Source organism: Paroedura picta, chromosome 3, assembly GCF_049243985.1.
Source record: "Paroedura picta isolate Pp20150507F chromosome 3, Ppicta_v3.0, whole genome shotgun sequence".
Lineage (NCBI taxonomy): Eukaryota > Metazoa > Chordata > Lepidosauria > Squamata > Gekkonidae > Paroedura > Paroedura picta.
Genome location: NC_135371.1, coordinates 1,385,323 through 1,408,186, shown reverse-complemented (window position 1 = coordinate 1,408,186; position 22,864 = coordinate 1,385,323). Strand labels below are relative to the sequence as shown.

At 52.4% G+C, this 22,864-nt stretch overlaps 2 protein-coding genes across 2 annotated transcripts in view; one reads left to right on the top strand and one right to left on the bottom strand.

Moving 5' to 3' along the window:
* Positions 1-457: 457 nt before the first annotated feature.
* The window catches only part of LOC143833806 (uncharacterized), a 36,460-nt gene continuing 14,053 nt past the window's right edge, over positions 458-22,864 (bottom strand). Inside the window, 6 exon segments of the mRNA XM_077330032.1 lie at positions 458-2,921; positions 2,923-4,739; positions 4,861-4,987; positions 6,492-6,577; positions 6,804-6,852; positions 6,999-7,424. Of these exon segments, the coding sequence (XP_077186147.1) occupies positions 2,778-2,921; positions 2,923-4,739; positions 4,861-4,987; positions 6,492-6,577; positions 6,804-6,852; positions 6,999-7,424 (2,649 nt within the window). The 3' untranslated portion in view covers positions 458-2,777.
* LOC143834144 (uncharacterized) lies at positions 10,610-22,663 on the top strand. Its single transcript, XM_077330750.1, is given in 7 exon segments — positions 10,610-11,323; positions 11,877-11,994; positions 12,143-12,361; positions 13,312-14,653; positions 14,655-14,769; positions 14,771-15,052; positions 19,084-22,663. Coding segments are annotated over 7 exon segments (3,330 nt in total). The 5' UTR covers positions 10,610-10,957; the 3' UTR covers positions 19,972-22,663.

The window sequence follows — 22,864 nt, the reverse complement described above, 5'->3', positions numbered from 1 at the left end:
CAGCCTCCGGGGGCCACCGGAATCACAGCTTACCAAGGGGAAAAGGGCTGCTTTGGAGGGGGGACGAGGGGGGCCAGCCTCCAGGGGATCCTTGGAATACAGCTCATCTCCAGGCGGCAGAGATCAGTTCCCCTGGAGAAAATGACTGGCTTGGGGGGGAGAGTCCATAGCATTAGACTCCACTGAGGTCCCTCTCTGCTGCAGATCCCACCCACTCCTGGCTCTGCCCCCAAAGACCTCAGGTATTTCCCAGTCCACAGCTGGCAACTCTATGCACCTACCATATTCTATTCCAGAAAATCGCCCTGAAGAAGTGAAGCAGCTTTTCTTTCTTTCTTTCTTTCTTTCTTTCTTTCTTTCTTTCTTTCTTTCTTTCTTTCTTTCTTTCTTTCTTTCTTTCTTTCTTTCTTTCTTTCTTTCTTTCTTTCTTTCTTTCTTTCTTTCTTTCTTTCTTTGGGGGGGGAGACCTGTGGCTCAGTAATAGAACATCTGCTTGACATGCAAAAGGTCGCAGGTTCAATCCTCAGCATCTCCAGCTAAAAGATCAGACCGGAGGTGATCCAAAAGACCCCGGAGAGCCACTGCTGGTCTGAGTAGACAGTGCTGATCCTCCTGGACCGAGTGCCGAATTCAGTCAGAGGCGGCTTCAAGACAGCGTTTTGTTTGTTCTTCTTACTGCATTTCCCAGGCACTGGCTGTGCTGCTGCTCCTTCCCCAAGGGGAGCCTTGTGAACTAGTTGTGGCTTAGCTTGGGGTGGGGAAAGGGGGTGTTCCTGCCGCCCCCAAGACGCTTGGGGTGGAGTCAGCCCTCATGGGCAGTAGATCCCATCCTTCCCTGCCTGCAGCCTCTTCCTGGCATCTCATTCTAAGGGCACGAGTACAAGACCCAAAGGGAAGCAGGGCATGTCTACGTCTGATCAGGGGTCCTGCTGAGATTGCCCTGGAGGATGGACCCAGGGGTCAGACTAGATGGCCTCCACGGTTCCTCTCAAGTCTGGTTCCCAGCCGTGCTACTGACTGAAGAATTCCCTGCTTAGGAACTTGGTCTGAAATACATGAAGCATAGATGTCCTGCATTTTGTCGGATGAAGTTCCTCCCCCGCAGAAGCGGTCTATGTTGGATACACTCGAAGTATTAAAACACAAATATGTGAGCATTGCAGCTGCTTCCTCTGGTCAAGGACTGGTTTGGCCTTGGGCCTCAAGACAACCAGCTCTGCTTCTGGGTGCTGGAACAGGCCCAAGCTCATCGACCTCAGCAGGTCAGACGCCTAAAAATGAGAGAAGCCTTCTGGATCCATAAATGGAAAACACTTCGGCCCTTTGGAGTGAATGAAGACATAGACCGGCAAAGTGAGCAGCAGTGCCCATGTTTTCTTTATTTGTTCTTTCTGGATCTATCTTTCTTTTCCCCCCCTTCCCCCTCTCCCTTGCACACTGAGATTTTTCTCCTCCCTCAATTGGGAACAATGGCTGATGGCATCATTCTGTTAACTAATATAAAAAAGATCCAGAGTAACAGCATTCCACCTCCTCAGCATACTTTGGAGAAAGGCTGGCTCCTATGGGACACTCACTGAACACTGGAAGAAAGATGTTATTCTTGGGCATTGTACTGCTGGGCAACTTCATAAGTATCATAGGGGAATTGCTAATAATCATGTACTTATAAACTTTATAGGTCCTCATCTGGACCAGGGCCTGCTTCAGAAACATAAGAGGCCTCAAAGAAGTTTATCTGGCTTTCTGGTCCACAGAATCAATTAGTAAGTATGCTTATAAGCTTTTTGAAATAGTTTCCCCATATTGATTTATATTATGCTATTATAACAATTTTTCTTCTTTCCTTTCAGAGGTCCTTAGTGTCCTACATAGTTAACATATTAAATCACTGCATGTAAAGGAGCCAACTGTATATTTAACACTTCTGTTCCTGTATTTTATGTCTGCTGCTTTATTTACTATTTATTATGCCTGACCATTGATAAAGGCAGTGATCCCGAAATGTGTCTGGCCACTGGTGGTATAAGCATGAACATATATTTGGATTTTAATGAAGCTATAGTCCAAGCCTTGGGTTTTTAATTTTAATAAATATTAATGTTCAGATTTACAACATATTTTACCCTACAGAGGATGGAGCACATTTTCCTAATTTTGACTCCTTTTTGAGTGGTGTTCTTGACTTGAATCAGGATATTTTCCCCTTTTTGTTGTGAACTCCCAAGAATAACTGCAAGGAACTTGATTTTGAAAGAAAAGCAAGGCGTTTATTTCTCTTACAAAAACTATACAAGAAACAGAATTTGAAAGAGAAGTCTTCAATTTGAAAGATTCATTAAATATTTAGAATATTTTTTGCCTCAAACGGCTATTATTTTCTTCAACCTCAAGGCAGAGCCTAGAGTTCTGCTGGAATTACAAACGACCTCCATCTACAGAGTCTGAGATCGAGGGAAAGGTGGCTTTAGCAACCAGACTGTGGCATCAGGTCCCCACTAGCCTCTCTCCTCTCCGCAGGCATTCTCCCCCCACCCAAATCTCTTGGAATGTCCAAAGCCGGAGTAGGCAGTCCTCAGGGTAAACTGTAACCGAGTGAAATCATTGTTACTGTATGTGCTGGAGCAAGGTGAGGGTGATTTCAGTTCAATTCAAGAGGCTGTTGTATTTGTTTGCACAACGGGCTTTACTTCTAGTTCTTATATTTGTTCTTACCCTCGCTGGACCCTGAGATGGGCATTAAGGATTTTATTTATATATTTATTTATTATATTTATTCACAGTAAAGAAATCTGGTCAAACCAAGCATCACAGTTTCTATGTGGATTCATTGAGGCTGACTGAGGGTGTGACAGAGAAAAGCTCTTTCCATACAGCAACAGATGTTTTTCGTCACTCCAAGCATTTGTAAGCTTTCTCACAAGAGTGCAGATGCTGATGAGCAGTAAGACCGGAACTCTGAGCAAAGCTTTTTCCACACACCAAACATTTATATGGTTTCTCCCCAGTGTGGATACGCTGATGGGCTGTAAGATGGGAGCTGCGAACAAAGCTCTTTCCACACTCCAAACATTTATATGGTTTCTCCCCAGAATGCATATGCTGATGGGCAGTAAGATCAGCACTCCGAAGAAAACCCTTTCCACACTCCAGGCATTTATATGGTTTCTCCCCTGTGTGGATACGTTGATGGGCACTAAGATGAGAGCTTCGAAGAAAGCTTTTTCCACACTCCAAACATTTATATGGTTTCTCCCCAGAGTGTATATGCCGATGGGCAGTAAGATCAGCCCACCAAACAAAGCTCTTTCCACAGTCCAAGCATTTGTATGGCTTCTCCCCTGTGTGGATACGTTGATGGGCGGTGAGATGAGAACTTCGAACAAAGTTCTTTCCACACTCCAAACACTTATATGGCTTCTCCCCTGTGTGGATACGTTGATGGGCAGTAAGATCGGCCCTCCAAACAAAGCTCTTTCCACATTCCAGACATTGATATGGCTTCTCCCCTGTGTGGATGCGTTGATGGGCACTAAGACTGGAGCTCCGAGCAAAGCTCTTTCCACACTCCAAGCATGTATATGGTTTCTCCCCAGAGTGCGTATGCTGATGGGCAGTAAGATCAGCACTCCAAACAAAGCTCTTTCCACAGTCTGAGCATTTATATGGTTTCTCCCCAGAGTGCATATACTGATGGGCAGTAAGACGGAAGCTCTGAGCAAAACTCTTTCCACACTCCAGGCATTTATATGGTTTCTCCCCAGTGTGGTTTAGCTGATGGCTAGTAAAGGCTCCCTTCCAAGCAAAGCTCTTTCCACACTCCAGGCATTTATATGGTTTCTCCCCTGTGTGGATACGTTGATGAGCAGTAAGTGTGAGACTCCGAATAAAGCTCTTTCCACACTCCAAGCATTTATATAGTTTCTCCTCAGAGTGCGTATGCAGATGGGCAGTAAGATCCAAGCACTGAAATGGTTTCTCCCCTGTGTGGATGTGTTGATGGGCACTAAGACTGGAGCTCCGAGCAAAGCTCTTTCCACACTCCAAGCAAGTATATGGTTTCTCACCAGAGTGGATACGCTGATGGGCAGTAAGACGAGACCGGTGAGCATAGCTTGTTCCACACTCCAGACATTGATATGGTTTATCACCTGTGTGGATTCGTTGATGGGCAGTAAGGTTTCCCTTCAAAGCAAAGCTCTTTCCACACTCTAAGCATTTATATGGTTTTTCCCCTGTGTGGATTCGTCGATGAGCAGCAAGTTTTCCACTCACAGGAAAGCTCTTTCCACATTCCAAGCATCTATATAGTTTCTCCCCAGTATGTATACGCTGATGGGCTCTAAGATCTCCTTTCCAAGCAAAGCTCTTTTCACACTCCAAGCATTTATATGGCTTCTCCCCTGTGTGGATTCGTCGATGAGCAGTAAGCGTGTCACTCCGAGTAAAATTCTTTCCACATGCCAAGCATTTATATGGTTTCTCCCCTGAATGGATTCGTCGATGAGCAGTAAGACTGGCACTCTGAGAAAAACACTTTCCACATTCCAAGCATTTATATGATTTTCCCCCTGCGTGGATTCTCCGCTGTGTTTCAAACACCTGGGATTCAGCACCCTGAGAAACAGGCCATTCATTCTCCCTTCCCTGTTTTGTTCCAGGGTTTCTTCTCTCAGGTTTTTCTTCCAATGGGTGCTGCTGTGGTTCTGCCTTGGACTTATTGTGGGAAAAATCAGCCTCTAGAATAAAGGAGAAATATCATCATGGAAAGAAGTTATTAAACCGGAGATAGACAGAAAAGAATGCTCTATAAAGGGAGACAATTCAGCCCCTGTGAATCATGGGAGAGAAGAGCCTTACCCAGAGAGGACACGCCCTGACGATTCTCCTCCATGACTTCCCGGTGAAGCCTCCTCTGGTCTGGATCCAGCAGAGCCCACTCCTCCTCCGTGAAATGGACAGACACCTGCTCAAAACTCACCAGGCCCTGAAAACAGGAAGGAAGGAAGGAAGGAAGGAAGGAAGGAAGGAAGGAAGGAAGGAAGGAAGGGAGAGAGGGAGGGAGGGAGGGAGGGAGGGAGGGAGGGAGGGAGGGAGGGAGGGAGGGAGGAAGGAAGGAAGGAAGGAAGGAAGGAAGGAAGGAAGGAAGAGAGGGAGGGAGGAAGCCCTCTCTCATCATACAAATCTTTCCCTTTAAGGGCAGTCCAAAAGCAGAAGATGAAAAGTGGGGTTTTTATACCCCACTTTTCACTATCCGAAGTTCACCCAAAGTGGCTTACAAACCCCTTTCCCTTTCCCTCTCTGCAACAGATGTCCTAGGTGGTAGGTGGGGCTGGGAGCCCCCTCGAAGAGCTCTATAGAATCATAGAATCCTAGAGTTGGAAGGGGCCATACAGGCCATCTAGTCCAACCCCCTGCTCAACGCAGGATTAGCCCTAAGCATCCTAAAGCATCCTATGCTCAGCCAACTCCAACCAGCCAGTGCTTCCTGGCTGCAAGAGCTACATTTGGCGTCAACCAGGCTCAGGACCTTCTCTGTCCTGATCCCCACCTGGCAAAATTGCCTTCCAGAAGGGATCTGGGCCTGTTGGAGCCAGCCCGGTTGTGCGGGGGCTGCAAAATGGAGTCCTTCCGCCAGGCATTTGGTTGAGATCAGCGGCACCATCGACGGGGCCCCAGACTCCCCCACCCATTCTGACGTGGCCCAGTCTGATCTGAACACTCCGCAGGGTCATGATCAAGGGGCTAGGCACAGTTGAGCCATGATCAGTCGAATGTTCAATTATGGTTGTCGAATGTCTTGAGGAGGTTATTATTACTGTTGATGCTGATGATAAAGTTACCAAACTTATTTATTTAGATTTTTATTTCCTGCCACTCCCGAGACCAGCTTGTGGAGGGTTACAATAGTCCACAATTAAAACCCCACTAAAATTAAAACAGGACATAAAATTACAGCCTATAGAAAAGAGAACGTGGCGGTATAAATCCACCCCCCCCCCAACATCATCCAGTGGGGAAATGGCAAGGGGGGGGCCATGACCCCCGTCGTAGGTGACCCCGGCAGACAGCTTCTTAGCACCAAGAGTATTAACCACACATGTTCTCTGTAAACTGCCCTGAGCCGCAAGAGAGGGCGGTGTATAAATATAAGAAAATGAATAAAAATAAATAAATAAGAACTGCTCGGAGAGAACAGCTCTAAGAGAACTGCGGGTGGCCCAAGGTCACTCGGCCGGCCGCCTGCGGAAGAAAAGTAGGGAATCAGGCGTGGTTCTCCGGATCAGAGCCCGCCGCTCCTTAAGCACTGCACCACGCTGGTTCTACTGTGGTTGGCTGCTGGAGCATTTGAACCATCCTGAGGTGCCTGCCTTTTGTGTCAAGAGCTCAGGGGCTGCAGTGAAAGGGAAGAGGAAAAACCTCTCAGGCCCAGGACAGGGCGGGGGTGGGGGGTGGGGGGGAGGGGAGGCACCCAGGGGCACGATCCGCACCTCCACACTTGCCTGCTCTGGCTCCACGGAGGCTGCTGGGTCACAAAGAGACGGCGAAGAATACATTGCCGGCTTCATGGCACCACCTGTGAAGGACAAAGGCATCCTGGGGAGACATCCTGTCCTTTTCACTCCTGTTCCTTGAGTGGGGTCGTGGGCAGAACTCAAGAGGTGGGTCCAGGCAGGAAAACTCCTTTTTAAAAGAAAGTCTATTTTGACCTGAGAAGCAGGCCCTCTTTCCCACACAGGAGCAGGGGGACGTAAATGCAGCCCCCTGACACTCAAGCAGGACATCAGGTGCAAATGACTTACCTGGAAAGGTTGCTCCAGGGGCACACACCTGTGTGATCTCTGCCTGCACCTGAAACAGAAGTGGGGATCCCCCCAAGAGGAGATGGATGAGAATAGGAACAGGACACAGGACAGCGAGGTGTTCTAAAAAGGGTGGGGCAATCTCTGTGGCTTTTGCGGGTCTATCCTTGATTGTACATCCTGTGCCCCCCTCACCTGCCGCTCGTGGTCCTCCTGTGGCTGGGCCTGGCTGAGGAGGAAGCCTTCGGCCAGGGCCACCGCCTGGGAGCTGCTCTCCGGCCGGCACTCCCGCACCCAGCCCTGCATCTCCGGGGGCAGGACGGCCAGGAACTGCTCCAGGGTCACCCGGTCCAGCATCTCCCGCTTGCTGCGCCTCTCCGGCTCCAGCCAGCGGCGGCACAAACGGTGGAGCCGGCTGCACACCTCCCGGGGCCCCCCCGTCTCCTCGTAGCGGAACTCCCTGAACCGCTGGCGCTGCACATCTGGAGGGGGGCCGTCGTCTCCTGGGCTCTTCTGCAGCTTCCTTTTGCTCTCAGCCTGGGTGGCATCAGGGCCACTCCTGGCTGCCGCCCCTGCTGGGTCCAGCTCTCCCCTCATCCCTCCTTCCCCTCCAAAGAATCTCTACCTGGGCCCAGGGATCACCTTCCTCCACTGATGGAGTCAAGGGTTGGTCTGTGAATTTCACTGCGGGCTCTGCTGGATCTGGAAGCCTTCACCAAGAAGCTAGGACCTCCTGCAGAGGCAACTCTGCCCATGTGCAGAGGGCAGCCAAGTGGGTCTGCAGCAGAGCCCCTCAGAAAGCAACCAGAGTTGCAGGGGGGATCTCTCCAGGGTCCTAGGGAAGTCTGGCAAGGAAAGAGCATTTGATGACTATTTGCCTTTTCCAAAATTCTACGCCCGTTGCCAGCCTCACCTCCCCACCCCTCCCCTCCGGGCAACCAGGTAGGTGACGTCACTGGACGGCTTCATTGAGACTTTTCCGGAGGAAGAAGTCAGAGGGGGCCTCTCTAGGAAAGGGGATTTGTTCCCTTTAACCCTTCGAGGGAATCACCCCCTACAAATCTCCCTCCCAGGTCAGGACTGGGGAGCTACTGGAGACCAAGGGAAGGGGGGCTTCTGCCCATGTGAGTTCCTTGCTAGTTCGAGGATTGCCAGCCTCCAGGCAGAGCCTGGGGACCTCCCAAAATTTCGACTGACCGCAGAGATCTATTCTCCTGGAGAAAGGGTCCTGGATGAAGGGTGGACTCTCTAGAACTGAATGCCCAGGTGCCCCCCCCCCCCGATCTCCAGGGATTCCCTAGCCCAGAGTTGGCAACCTTGCTTTTAGGCCTCTGAACATGCCTCCAGAGGTCCATAGGCACCACATGCTGTTTTGAGGATATGGAGCAGCTTCTGGCTGGGCTCACTTGCTTGAGCCAGCTAGAGCATTCTGCATGCCCCCTTCCTCTGAAGACAAGACTTGGATTTGGTTTGGAGAAGGGGCCCTGGCTTGGGGGAGCCTTTCCAGTGAGGAATGACTGAAGAGTCTCGAAGTTTTCAGTTTAGAAAAGAAGGGATGAGATCTGTGAAGGCTCACTCTGTCAATGGCTACTAGCCACAGTGGCTGAGGGGAAGCTCCACTTTCAGAGACACAAAACCTCTGAATCCCAGGGCCAGGAAGCAACATCAGGGGAAGGCCTCGGCCTTGGTGCTCTGTTGTTCTTCCTCAACGCCTATTGGTCAGCCTCTGTGTGAGACTGGATGCCGAACTAGATGAACTATTGGTCTGACCCAGCAGGGCTCTTCTGAGGTTCCTTGGAAGGCCCCGGCCTCTCTGCCCTGTGGCTGGCCCTGCAGAGGACCTGGCTGGCCCCTGGGGGAGACGGGAGGCTGGACTGGATGCTGGACCCTCCCTGGCCTGACCCAGCAGGGCTCTTCTGAGGGTCTTCTCAGGGGAAGGCCTCGGCCTCTCTGCCCTATGGCTGGCCCTGCAGAGGAACTGTCTATCCCCTGGGAGAGACGGGAGGCTGGACTGGAGGGACCCTCCCTGGCCTGACCCAGCAGGGCTCTTCTGAGGGTCTTCTCAGGGGAAGGCCTCGGCCTCTCTGCCCTGTGGCTGGCCCTGCAGAGGAACTGGCTGGCCCCTGGGTGAGTCAGGAGGCTGGACTGGAGGGATCCTCCCTGGGCTGACCCAGCAGGGCTCTTCTGAGGGGCTTCTCAGGGGAAGGCTTCGGCCTCTCTGCCCTGTGGCTGACCCTGCAGAGGAACTGGCTGGCCCCTGGGTGAGACGGGAGGCTGGATTGGAGGGACCCTCCCTGGCCTGACCCAGCAGGGCTCTTCTGAGGGTCTTCTCAGGGGAAGGCCTCAGCCTCCCTGCCCTGTGGCTGGCCCTGCAGAGGAACTGGCTGGCCCCTGGGTGAGACGGGAGGCTGGACTGGAGGGACCCTCCCTGGCCTCACCCAGCAGGGCTCTTCTGAGGGTCTTCTCAGGGGAAGGCCTCGGCCTCTCTGCCCTGTGGCTGGCCCTGCAGAGGAACTGGCTGGCCCCTGGGTGAGACGGGAGGCTGGACTGGAGGGACCCTCCCTGGCCTCACCCAGCAGGGCTCTTCCGAGGGTCTTCTCAGGGGAAGGCCTCGGCCTCTCTGTCCTGTGGCTGGCCCTGCAGAGGAACTGGCTGGCCCCTGGGTGAAACGGGAGGCTGGACTGGAGGGACCCTCCCTGGCCTGACCCAGCAGGGCTCTTCTGAGGGTCTTCTCAGGGGGTGGCCTCGGCCTCTCTGCCCTGTGGCTGGCCCTGCAGAGGAACTGGCTGGCCCCTGGGTGAGATTGGAGGCTGGACTGGAGGGACCCTCCCTGGCCTGACCCAGCAGGGCTCTTCTGAGGGTCTTCTCAGGGGAAGGCCTCGGCCTCTCTGCCCTGTGGCTGGCCCTGCAGAGGAACTGGCTGGCCCCTGGGTGAGACAGGAGGCTGGACTGGAGGGACGCTCCCTGGCCTGACCCAGCAGGGCTCTTCTGAGGGTCTTCTCAGGGGAAGGCCTCGGCCTCCCTGCCCTGTGGCTGGCCCTGCAGAGGAACTGGCTGGCCCCTGTGTGAGACGGGAGGCTGGACTGGAGGGACGCTCCCTGGTCTGACCCAGCAGGGCTCTTCTGAGGGTCTTCTCAGGGGAAGGCCTCGGCCTCCCTGCCCTGTGGCTGGCCCTGCAGAGGAACTGGCTGGCCACCATGAGGGAGGATGCTGGACTAGAAGGATGCAGACTGTTCTGATCCAGCAATGGCCTCTTTATGTTCTGGGGTGTGAAGGGTGTGTCTATAGGGTGACCTCATGCTATCCCGCATGCTGTCAGAACAATTTATCCTGCACAGTAGCGAAGTTCAGTTCAACTCACCCGCTCGTCACTAGTTGAGAACACGGAGCCAATTCATTGACTCTTCATTGTCTGCAAAGAATGCAATCCTCCAGAGGGAACTGATCTCCGCTGTCTGGGGAGGAGCTCCCATTCCGGGGGATCTCCAGGTCCTGCCTGGAGGCTGGCATCCCTGGGACCTGCTGTGTACAAAACCCTTGCTGACCCTCCGAGCTGTCCAGGGGGCGGGAGAACCGTGGTCTGGGGAGGAAAGAGCTCCGCCGTCAGCCTCCCTGCCCTGCCCTGCCGACTGGCCGGGAGCGAACGGGCTCTGGCTGGCCATTTGGGGGGAGAGGGGCTCTGAAGGGGTTAAAGGGAGCATCGGTCAAGGCCGCGGTCCTAGAGAGGCCTGGAGGGGCGTGGCCGTGGAGGTCACTTCCTGCTCCGCCCCTAAGCTGCATGGCGGGAGCGGGGTGGGGGCGGGACTGAGAGGGGCAGGTGATTGGCCATCCGGTCTCGGGGCAAAGCAGCCGCCCCGCACGCTGCCTTTCCAGAGGGGTCTTCTAGGGGTTGCCAGCTCGGAGTGGGGAAATGCCTGGAGACTTTGGGGGCAGAGCAGGGGGCGGGCGGGACTAGAAGAGGGAGGGGCCCCGTGGAGTCTGGTGCTGTGGAGTCCCCCCTGCAGAGCAGCCCTTTCCTGCAGGGCAGCTGACCTCTTTAGCCGGGAGAGGAGCGGTAGATCCGGTTCATCCCCAGGTCCCACCAGGAGATTGGCACCCCGCCTGGCGCTGACTGTCTCCAGAGCCATAGGGTTGAGTCCAAGCCAGGAGCCAGCATGGGGGCAGGAAAAGAGCTGGGGGCCAGAGGACTCTGGGAGAGAACAAGGCCCGACCTCCTCCTGGGGGAGGACCCCATTGAGCTGGATGTGCAGCGCCAGCAGTTCCGGCAGTTCCGCTACGAGGATGCTCAGGGGCCCCGGGAGGTGTGCAGCCGGCTCCACGGACTCTGCAGCCGCTGGCTGGAGCCGGAGAGGCGCAGCAAGAGGCAGATGCTGGACCGGGTGGTCCTGGAGCAGTTCCTGGCCCTCCTGCCCCCGGAGATGCAGGGCTGGGTGAGAGGATGCGGGCCGGAGAGCAGCGCCCAGGCGGTGGCCCTGGCCGAAGGCTTCCTCCTCAGCCAGGCGTTGGAGCAAAAAGAGCAGGTGAGGGGGTTTCATGCCAGAGAGACAAAAGTGTCTGAGAACTGCAGTGCTTCCTCAGGCATCTTTTCACAGATGAGATTTCCCTCCCTCTCCAGGCAGAACCCGGTTTGATTCCCTACTCCTCCTCCACATGCATCCAGCTGGGTAGCCTTGGACCAGTTCAAGTTCTCTCAAGGCTGTAGAGCAGTTCTCTCAGAGCTGTCTCAGCCCCATCTTCACAGGACCCCTGTTGTGGGGAGAGGAAGGGAAAGGGGTTTGTAAGCTGCTATTAGACTACTTCGTATAGTAACAAGCGGGGTATAATAAAACAACTTAGGGGTCAAACATGGCAAAGGGCCTTTGTCTGGGATGTAAAACTCAGAACAGAAGAGAATTGTTGGATTCGGCCATCCAATTCATTACTATCTGTTCGAAGCCTCCTTCTCTTTAATGTCACTTAACTGAAGGAAGCCCAGACCAGATGCCAGCCCCACTGAGAGCAGCGGGGGGTGAAGTGGGGAAGAACCCTTCCCTTTATTTGACTCCTCTCTGTGTCTCCTGCCTGGCATTTCAGGGGCGTGGACCATTCATGGAGGCGTCTGCTGAGTCAGGAGAAGATCCGCCCAAGACCTGCCGTAATTCACAGTTTGGGGCCGTCAAAGAGGAGGACTCAGCGTGGGACACCTCCCCAGGTGAGGGCTCCGTGGGCCTGGCCTGCTGCAAAGGTCCCAAGATGGGTGACTTGTCTCTTGTCTCACACCCCAAGATGCCCAAAACCGATTGCTGTCGCTGGCCCTTTGGCCTGTGTCTGTGAATCTGGATTTGTCCTTTTCTTCCCAGGCTTCAGAGCGGCCTCCCCAGCGCTTCCCGGGCCGTCTGCTCTTTCTCCTGGAGCGGCAGCATCCGCTCTGCGGCCGGCTCGGACCGAGGAAGGCCCCGTGTCCTTTGAGGAGGTGGACGTGGACTTCACCCGGGAGGAGTGGGAGCTGCTGGATCCCGGCCAGAGGGCCCTGGCCATGGAAGTCACGTTGGAGAATTTGGGGAATGTGGCCTCTCTCGGTAAGGGCCCCTTTGAATTCATCTGTGCTGAAATGAAGCCTCTGTCAGAGATTCTTAGAAGAGGTGGGTTTGCAGGTCCCTTTGGAAGAGGTGGGTTTCCCAGAGAGGATGCTTCCTGTCTGCCCTTGATGAAGAGGATGTTTCCCACTGGGCTGGCTCTCAGTCAGTGCTGTAAAATGTGTCTTTCTGGGTGGTGTCGTGCTTATAGTTTGCTTTGCTTCAGTTCTGGTTTTAGATTTCTGGTGGGTTTTATAGACTGAGTATTTGCTCATTGTTTGTGGAAGGTCCCATCTGGTCAACTGTATTGACCCAATTTGTACAAATCCACCTAGGAAAAGGGGGCCTGTAAGGAACTTCCACAGTCACTATAAACAGAACACAGTTTGAGTCTGTGGGGCCAAGGTTAATTCAGAGCTTGTCAGAATCCTCAGGTTTTCTGCCATGATTGTATTCTGTTCTGTTGCTGGTCAAAGTATTGATCTGGCCTGACCTGTTTTTGCCCTGATATAACACCCCAAGCTTTAGTTCAACACCCCAAGGTCGATTTCCTGCCATTATGTTTTATGCCTCCCTAACCTATTAAACACTATTGCATCTTGGCTGTCCAGCAATTGGTGCTCTGTGATGTGTTCCAATCTAGGCAGAGATTGTCCAGAGATCCCTCTAGTCCCACCTCCCATTTCCCAGAGTAGCCCAGTATAATCCCTGGAAGGTTCAACAGACAGAGCCAAAGACTCTCCCTGGGGTTGCCCTCCTGGCCACCAGCCTCCAGAGAGATACTTCCTCTCACTCCGGAAGTTCTGTTGGGTCCCCTTCCCTGTCACTGAAGTAAACTTTAAGTAACAATCCAAAGCAAGTCAATGTATGGCAGGAAATGTCTCCCTTTGCAGTGAACCCTTTTTCTGTCATTATCGAGAATAGTTAATGATGGCCTTTTCCCCTTCTTCTAGAAGCTGATGATCCCCAGAATAAGTTCAAGGAAGAACCAAAACAGCACCCATTGGAAGAAAAACCCAAGAGAAGAAACGCTGGGACTAAACAGGGGAGGGACAATGAATGCCCTGCTTCTCAGGGTGCTCAATCCCAGGTGTTTGAATCAGACTGGACAATCCACACCGGGGAGAAACCACATAAATGCTTCCATTGTGAAAAGAGCTTTGCTTGGAGTTCACAGCTTGCTAATCATCTTCATATCCACACGGGGGAGAAACCATATAAATGCTTGGAGTGTGGAAAGAGCTTTGCTCAGAGTTCAAATCTTTCTATTCATCGACGAATACACACTGGGGAGAAACCATATAAATGCCTGGAGTGTGGAAAGAGCTTTGCTCAAAGATCACAACTTAATGTCCATCAACGAAGCCACAGAGGGGAGAAACCATATAAATGCTTGGAGTGTGGAAAGAGCTTTGCTCATAGTTCGCATCTTACTGGCCATCGACGAATCCACACAGGGGAGAAACCATATGAATGCTTGGTGTGTGGAAAAAGCTTTGTTTGGAGGATGAGTCTTACTAGCCATCAACGAATTCACACAGGGGAGAAACCATATAAATGTTTGGTATGTGGAAAGAGCTTTGCTCATAGTTCACAATTTACTGGCCATCGAAGAATCCACTCTGGGGAGAAACCATATAAATGCTTGGAATGTGGAAAGAGCTTTGCTCAGAATGCATATCTTAGTGTTCATCAACGGATCCACACAGGGGAGAAACCATATAAATGCTCCAAGTGTGGAAAGACCTTTGCTTATAGTTCACAACTTACTGGCCATCAACAAATCCACACAGGAAAGAAACCATATGAATGCTTGGTGTGTGGAAAGAATTTTGTTCATAGTTCACAACTGAATGCCCATCGAAGAATCCACACAGCGGAGAAACCATATAAATGCTTGGTGTGTGGAAAGAGCTTCGCTCAGAACCCATATCTTATTACTCATCAAAGAATTCACACAGGGGAGAAACCATATAAATGTTTGGTATGTGGAAAGAGCTTTGCTCATAGTTCACAATTTACTGGCCATCGAAGAATCCACACTGGGGAGAAACCATATAAATGCTTGGAGTGTGGAAAGAGCTTTGCTCAAAGATCATACTTTACTGTCCATCAACGAATCCACAGAGGGGAGAAACCATATAAATGCTCTGAGTGTGGAAAGAGCTTTGCTCGTAGTTCATGTCTTACTGGCCATCGACGAATCCACACAGGGGAGAAACCATATAAATGTTTGGACTGTGGAAAAAGCTTTGTTTGGAGGATGAGTCTTACTAGCCATCAACGAATTCACACAGGAGAAACCATATAAATGTTTGGTATGTGGAAAGAGCTTTGCTCATAGTTCACAATTTACTGGCCATCGAAGAATCTACACTGGAGAGAAACCATATAAATGCTTGGACTGTGGAAAAAAGCTTTGTTTGGAGGATGAGTCTTACTAGCCATCGACAAATCCACACAGGGGATAAACAATATAAATGCTTAGATTGTGGAAAAAGCTTTGTTTGGAGGACCAATCTTACTGGCCATCAACGAATCCATACAGGGGAGAAACCGTATAAATGCTTGGATTGTGGAAAGAGCTTTGTTCAGAGGATCCATCTTATTGCTCATCAACGTATCCACACTAGGGAGAAGCCTTATAAATGCTTGGACTGTGGAAAGAGCTTTCGTAGGCACTTCTATCTTAGTGCCCATCAACGTATCTACACCAGGGAGAAACCAGATACTATGCAAAGAGTTGTGTCGATCTTATACCCAATCTTCCTATGCAATGGCAAGAAACTATATAAATGCTTGGAATGATGAAAAAACCATTATTCAGACGAAAAATCTTATAAAACACCAAAGAATCCATAAGGTAGAATCCATAATGCATGCCTGCTACATGGAAAGAGCTTTGCTCAGTCACACCCTTAATATTCCACAACAAATCTACATGGCAAAAACTATATGAAGTGTGGTTGTGTAAAGTGCTTTATTCTGAATTCAACCCTTAATCCTGATCATAGAATCCAGAAAGGAGAGAAATAAAGGCTCTGAGCATGTGAAGATATATTACTGTAGTTGAAGACCTATTGCCATTCCAGGAATTCATAGAGGGGAGAAACCCATTAAATTCTGATTGGGGGAGTTTGTGTGAACATTCCATACAGAGTCCTTGGGATCTATGGTGATCCCTCTAGCTGGGGGCCAACCTAGGAGCTTGCCAGCCGCTCACTGCAGGAGTGCTTCTGAGGTAGAGCGGTCAGAGCTTCACAGTATGGTCTGTGAGGCCCAGGTTCGAATCCCCACCTTCCTGCAGAGACTCATTGGATGATTTTGGTCCAGTCACAGAATTTCTGCCTTACTTACTTCAGGGGCCTGTTTTGTGGCTAAAAAGAGGCAGAGGAGGAAATTGGCCCCGCTGTGGAGAAAAACAGGAGAAATCGGGGGGGGGGATAAAAAAGAACTGAAGACGGGAGGCAGACAAAACTCAGGTTGGGGAATGGCTGAGAGGGAGGGAATGGGGTGGGGGACAGGGGAACCCCCACCCAAGCCACAGCCTTCCTAGGCGGGGGGGGGGGGGGCTTAACAGAGAGAGAGACACAGAAAGCTCAGTTGGCTGTTGGGTGGGAAGAAAATTGGGTTCCCAAAAGAGAAGACCTGGTGATTGGGGGGTGGGGCCTGAGGAGGGGAGGTTCAGGATGGGGGCCTCAGGAGGGGGTCATGAGCGAGACTCCATCCATCACAGCAGCCCAACGATAGGAAACGCTGCCTAGGTGGCTCAAGCCAGTGAGCCTGCCCAGAAGCTGCTCCCTATTCTCCAGTTCCATCCCATGGAGACCCCCGGATCTGTCCTTACCGGCCAGCGCTGGGGGTGGGAAATCCCTGGGGATTGGGGGGCGGAGTCTGGGGGGAACCTAAGTGGGGTTCCTAAAGCCAGAGAGTCCCCTTTCTCCAGGGGAGTTGACCTCTACGCTCTGGAGGGGGTCTCCAGGCGCTGCCTGGAGGTTGGCAACCCTCAAAGTAGCGGGGGACCCCTCGTGGGCGGGAGCCCCCCTTTCCCCCGGTCTCCAGCCGCTCCCCAGTCGGGCCTTTGGAGGGTGGCTTGCAGGGGAGGTTCCGCCGAAGGGTTAATAGGAACAAGTCCCCCTTCCTAGAGAGGCCGCCGAGGCGGAAGGGCACGTGGCTGCCCCCGCCCCGCCCCTTGGCTTTTTTCCGGCGGGGAGAGGCTCGTGGGAGGTCCTTGGGAAGGCGCCTGGAGGAGTCTCTGCGTCATATCCGCCCGGCAGGACTTCCCCTCGAGGCCGGTGGAGCGTCCCCCGGAAGCGGTCTGTGGCAGATCTCTGCGCATGTGCAGAGTGGCCCAGTGGGCTGCAGAAGGTCCCGGCGGAGGACAGTCCAGTGGCCGAGGGGGGCCCGGGGGGGGATGAGGGGAGGGGGAGGGCGAGGGCGGGGCCCAGCAGGCGGGGGAGCCGGGAGGGGCCCTGATGCCAACCAGGCCGGGAGCACAAGGGAGCTGCAGGGGAGCCCGGGAGACGACGGGGGGCCCCCTCCAGATGTGCAGCGCCAGCAGTTCCGGCAGTTCCGCTACGAAGATGCCCCGGGGCCCCGGGAGGTTTGCAGCCGGCTCCACGGACTTTGCAGCCGCTGGCTGGAGCCGGAGAGGAGCACCAAGAGGCAGATGCTGGACCGGGTGACCCTGGAGCAGTTCCTGGCCCTCCTGCCCCGGGAGATGCAGGGCTGGGTGCGGGAGTGCCGGCCGGAGAGCAGCGCCCAGGCGGTGGCCCTGGCCGAAGGCTTCCTCCTCAGCCAGGCCCAGCCGCAGAGAGAGCAGGTGAGGGGGTGGCAGTGCTTCCTCAGGCTTCTTTTCGCAGATGAGATTCCCCCCCTCCCTCCCGCCCGGCTGCCTTTAATCTGCACATATCCTTGGGCCAGTCCCAGTCTCCTCAGAGCTCTCTCAGCCCCACCTTCTTTACTTCAGGCCTGTTGTGGGGAGAGGAAGGGAAAGCGGTTTGTGAGCTGCTTTCAGACTCCGTTGGGTAGTAAAAACGGGCTCAGACTTGGGAAAGGGCCTTCGTGTGCTTTCGTGCCCCATCTGGGTTATGACCCAGGATGTAAAACTCCGGACATAAGAGAAGCCCTATTGGATCAGGCCATCCAGTTCATTACTGTCTGTTTAAAGCCTCCTGCTCTTTAATGTTATTTACATGTGGGAAGCACAAGAAGATCCCAGCCCCACTGACAGCAGCAGGGAGTGAAGAGGGGGAGAATCCTCCACTTTATTTGTCTGACTCCTCTCTGTGTCTCCTGCCTGGCATTTCAGGGGCGTGGACCATTCATGGAGGCGTCTGCTGAGTCAGGAAAAGATCCGTCCAAGACCTGCCGTAATTCACAGTTTGGGGCCGTCAAAGAGGAGGACCCAGCCTGGGACACCTCCCCAGGTGAGGACTCCGTGGGCCTGGCCTGCTGCAAAGGTCCCAAGATGGGTGACTTGTCTCTTGTCTCACACCCCAAGATGCCCCAAACTGATTGCTGTCGCTGGCCCTTTGGCCTGTGTCTGTGAGTCTGGATTTGTCCTTTTCTTCCCAGGCTTCAGGGCGGCCTCCCCAGCGCTTCCCGGGCCGTCTGCTCTTTCTCCTGGGGCGGCAGCATCCGCTATGCGGCCGGCTCGGACCGAGGAAGGCCCCGTGTCCTTTGAGGAGGTGGACGTGGACTTCACCCGGGAGGAGTGGGAGCTGCTGGATCCCGGCCAGAGGGCCCTGGCCATGGAAGTCACGTTGGAGAATTTGGGGAATGTGGCCTCTCTCGGTAAGGGCCCCTTTGAATTTAGTTGATCGATGCTGAAATTAATTATTCTACATTATTGATGTTTGCAATTTACCAAGGCTCTGTCAGAGAGGCTACTTCCTGCTCACCCTTTGGAAGACGTGGGTTGGTAGATCCTTCCTGTCTGTCCTTTTAACAAGACGGGTTTGCCAGAGAAGATGCTTCCCCTTCAGAATTAGTTCAGCTCTGGCAGGGCCCTGTGGTCAACTGGGAGTTCATTCCACAAGGTGGGGGCTGGGATGGAGAAAGTCCTGGCTCTGGTCAAGGTCAGTCCAGTTTCCCTGGGCCCAGGGATCACCAGCTTCTTGATGTTGGTGGAGTATAGTGTGCTCTGGGTGCCAGGATAGAGAAAGCCCTTGCTCTGGCAAAGGAGCCAAGGGATGAGTCAGGTTGTCCGTCCATTGTGAGGAAAAGATGGGTGTTATCCCAGTCTGAATCTCCATATCAGCTGGGCAAGAGGGTGTGTAAAGACACTGAATAGGATTGGGGAGAAAACTGCTCCTTGCAGCACTCTACATAGGAGCTGCTAGCATTGAAATGGGTTCTCTCTTACTGCGACCCTGAAGGAAAGAGACTGGTCATTGAAAGGCTATCCATTGTATTCCAGAGTTGGCGAGGTGGTGACTTAGTAGCTTATGATCTACTGTGTCAGATGCTTTCCGTGATGACCATTTCCCTTCATTCTAGAAGCTGATGGTGCCCGGAATAAGTCCAAGGGAGAATCACAACAGCACTTATTGGAAGAACAACTTGATGGAAGAAACCCTGGAATGAAACAGGAGAGGGGCAACAAATTCCCTGCTTCTCCAGGTGCTGAATCCCGGGCGTATGAGAGACAGTGGAAAATTCACACAGGGGAGAAACCACACGTATGCTTGGATTGTGAAAAGAGCTTTGCTTGGAGTTCACAGCTTACTTTTCATCAGCGTCTCCATACTGGGGAAAAACCATATACATGCTTAGTGTGTGGAAAGAGCTTTGCTCAGAGTTCACAACCTACTGACCATCGAAAAATCCACATTGGGGAGAAATCATTTAAATGCTTGAAATGTGGAAAGAGCTTTACTGGGAAGGGAGACCTCACTGGCCCTCAACAAATCCCCACTGGGGAGAAACATAAATGCTTGGATTGTGGAAAGTGCTTTGTTCGAAGAGACAACCTTAGTGCCCATCAACGAATCCACACAGGGGAGAAACCATATAAATGCTTGGACTGTGGAAAGTGCTTTCTTCGGAGCTTCAACCTTAGTGCTCATCGACGAATCCACACAGGGGAGAAACCATATATATGCTTGGAGTGTGGAAAGAGCTTTGCTCAAAGATCACAACTTACTGTCCATCAACGAATCCACAGAGGGGAGAAACCATATAAATGCTTGGAGTGTGGAAAGAGCTTTACTGGGAAGGGAGACCTCAATGGGCATCAACGAATCCACACAGGGGAGAAACCATATAAATGTTTGGATTGTGGAAAGAATTTTGCTTGGATTGGCACGTTTACATCTCATCAACGAATCCACACAGGGGAGAAGCCATATAAGTGCTTGGACTGTGGAAAATGCTTTCTTCGGAGCTTCAATCTTAGTGCTCATCGACGAATCCACACGGGGGAGAAACCATATAAATGCTTGGAGTGTGGAAAGAGCTTTGCTCAAAGATCACAACTTACTGTCCATCAACGGATCCACAGAGGGGAGAAACCATATAAATCCTCGGACTTTGTTGTAGCAGAAAACTTATTGTCCTTCGAAGAATTCATACAAGGTAAAAACACTTCAAATTTTCAGAGCATAAAATAGACTTCAGCAACTACTTTAGCCTGACTTACCATCCAAGAAGCTAAACTGGGACAAAGTGTACAAATGCTTGGAGTGTGGAACAGGCGTCATTCGGAATACTCCCTGCTTGTGCATAACCTGGTCCACACCAGGGGAAGAGCTGCATACAGACTTTCAGGGTGGGAAAAGCTTCAGCCATAAGCCCCATAATACAGTTCCCTGCTGTGGAATCCTCCTGCTCCTTATCAAAGAAGGAAAGCCAGGGAGTAGCTCCTGCAGATACAGGTGGTTGGGAGAGGGGTCACAGGACTTTGTATAAACTTATACATTTGTTTGCCAACAAGTATAATATTGACTGCTGTGAGGGAAGGAAGAAAGGAAGCATTAGTAGCAAAAAAAGCGCACACATCTTCTGATGTGGGGAAGGGGGGAGGCCTGGGAGGAACCATTGGGGGACATTGGGGGATGGTGGTGAGAGGAGAGGAATAAAGAGAAAGGGTTTGAGGTACATATCTGCTTGAACCCGTTCTAGCCTCCATCCCTTCCCCCAAGATGCAAGGGGCGAACTAAAGGAATCAACTCCAACTAGGGTGTTGTGCAATTATATAATACCTTTACCATGCAAAAAATAACACTGAATGGAGAGAGCAAGTGGTTACAGCGTCCAGGCTGCAGGTGTGAGCCCGAAGGACAATTTAGTCTGGGGCTTAACTGGAAACACATCCTTTTGCAGAAAGATCCATTTGAGGCCTGTTTGCAGACACAGACCCGAACCTACGTTTTAGAGAGCAGGAGAAATAAACAAGTGAGCCCTTTCCCCACTACCCATGGCTCATAAAACCAAGAGATGAGAGGACTGGGAGCCCTCTTTGGCAAAGAATGAACTTGTCCTTGCCTTCAGGGATCTTCCTGGGGAGCTTAAAAGAGATGGTGGTTCAGCCCTTCTAGAAGAAGCCATCATGGCACCCATGAGACCCAGACAGCTACTGCCCCGTCTCACATCGCGTGTTTCTAGGAAAGATTGGTTGAGCAGGTGGCCATAGGCCAAATAAAGGCATGCCTAGATGGAACACCGGCCCTGCACCAATTGCAGTCTGGTTTGTGACCTGGCCGTGGAGTAGAAACAGCTCTGGTTGCTCTTACAGATAAGCTCTGAGGCAGGTCAGCACTGCTTTAGCTCACCGCCTCATGGACACAAGGTCAGAACGGAAGTGGCAGGTCTCCTTTCTCCAAGGTTGACTACTGAGAGTTGCCCTCAGGGAGGAGTAGGACGTGATTCTTTCCCCAATGTTATTTAACATCCTGGTTCTGAGAGATGGGCTTGGGCATCTCCAGTATGTGGATGACACCCAGCTTTTTCTGTTAATGAGTGATCGGCCGAGTCCTCCACCTGAATATTTGGCTGAGTGACTGGGAGCTGTGACGGACCTTCAGCAAAGCCACCTGAAGGTCAATCCCTTGAAGATGGAGGTCCTGTGGCTGGAAAGGAAGGGTCCAGGAAAGCAAGCGTGTCTCCCCTGCCTTGACAGAGTCCAGTTGACAGCTATACAGACTATCAAGAACTTGGGAGTGACCCTCAACGTCTCCCTTGCTATGGAGGTGCAGGTCACAAAAGTTGAATTTCCAGACTGAGGCTCTGTTTTGTGTCAGATAAGATTTTGTATGATTAAAAGTTGACTGGAGCACCATTGTCTGCTGGGGCAAGTGAGATTCCCTTGGTCACAATTTATTGGAAATGATTTCCAATCATAGAGTTGGAAGGGTCCTCCTGGGTCATCTAGTCCGACCCCCCGCACTATGCAGGAACAACCCTTTCGCTCATCCACTATCATCTGCCACCCCCTTGAACCTTCACAGAATCAGCTTCTCCGTCATATGGCTGTCCAGCCTCTGTTTAAAAATCTCCAAAGATGGAGAACCCACCACCTCCCGAGGAAGCCTGTTCCACTGAGAAACTGCTCTAACTGTCCGGAACTTCTTCCGGAATTTCTTTTGAATTAATTTAATCCCATTGGTCTGTCCCTCTGGGGCAAGAGAGAAGAACTCTGCTCCATCCTCAATATGGCACCCTTTTAGATGGCTATCGGATCCCCGCTCTGTCATCTCCTCTCCAGGTTCACTGCCTGCCTTCCTGGGAGAGATTCAGTCACCTGCAGCTGAAGCTAACTGAACAGAGTCGCTCTCTTCCTGCACTGCTTCTCCTTCAGATGTGCAGAGTGCTTGTAAACAAGGATGTAAAAACCTCCACAGTGCTAACTGGTCATGCAGCAGCCTCCCCTCCCAGACTGTCTCTGAAATCCCTTTGCAGGCACACACGGCATGCCCTGAGCTGATCCCCCACAGAATAAGATGGCCAAATCCTTCTTCAAACTGGGGAGGCCAGAGATCGAACCTGGAACTTTCTGCATGCCGAGCAGAGACTCTACCAATGAGACGCAGCCATTCCCCAAGTTGCCTCCAGGCCAGTTGGCAACCCTAGCTTTGTGCCCCCAAACCTTTCCCTGGCACAGGAATAGATGCATTGGCCTTGAAGGTGGTCTCTACTCTCCTTTTTTCCTGCCTGAGACCAACGGGGCTGCCCAGAGCTTCTCTCCGCTGCTCTGTTGGTCGTCTCTGAGGGCAGCGCCCCTCCTGGGCCTCGGGTAGGTTTGGGAGGGGGAAAGAGGAAGGGGAAGGTCACCTTCCAGGCTGGGAAACTAGAGAGCTTGGGGAGGGCTGAGACCTCAGTGAGGCGGGGATAAGGCCACCTCCAAAGCAGCCCTGGAGCCTGGCATCCCTGGGGCCTGCGGTGTGCAAAACCCTTGCGCCCCCCCCCCGAGCTGTCCGGAGCTTGGAGAGAAGGAAAGAGCTGCGCCGTCAGCCGCCCTGCCCTGCCCTGCCCTGCCCTGCCGACTGGCCGGGATCTCTGGCTGGC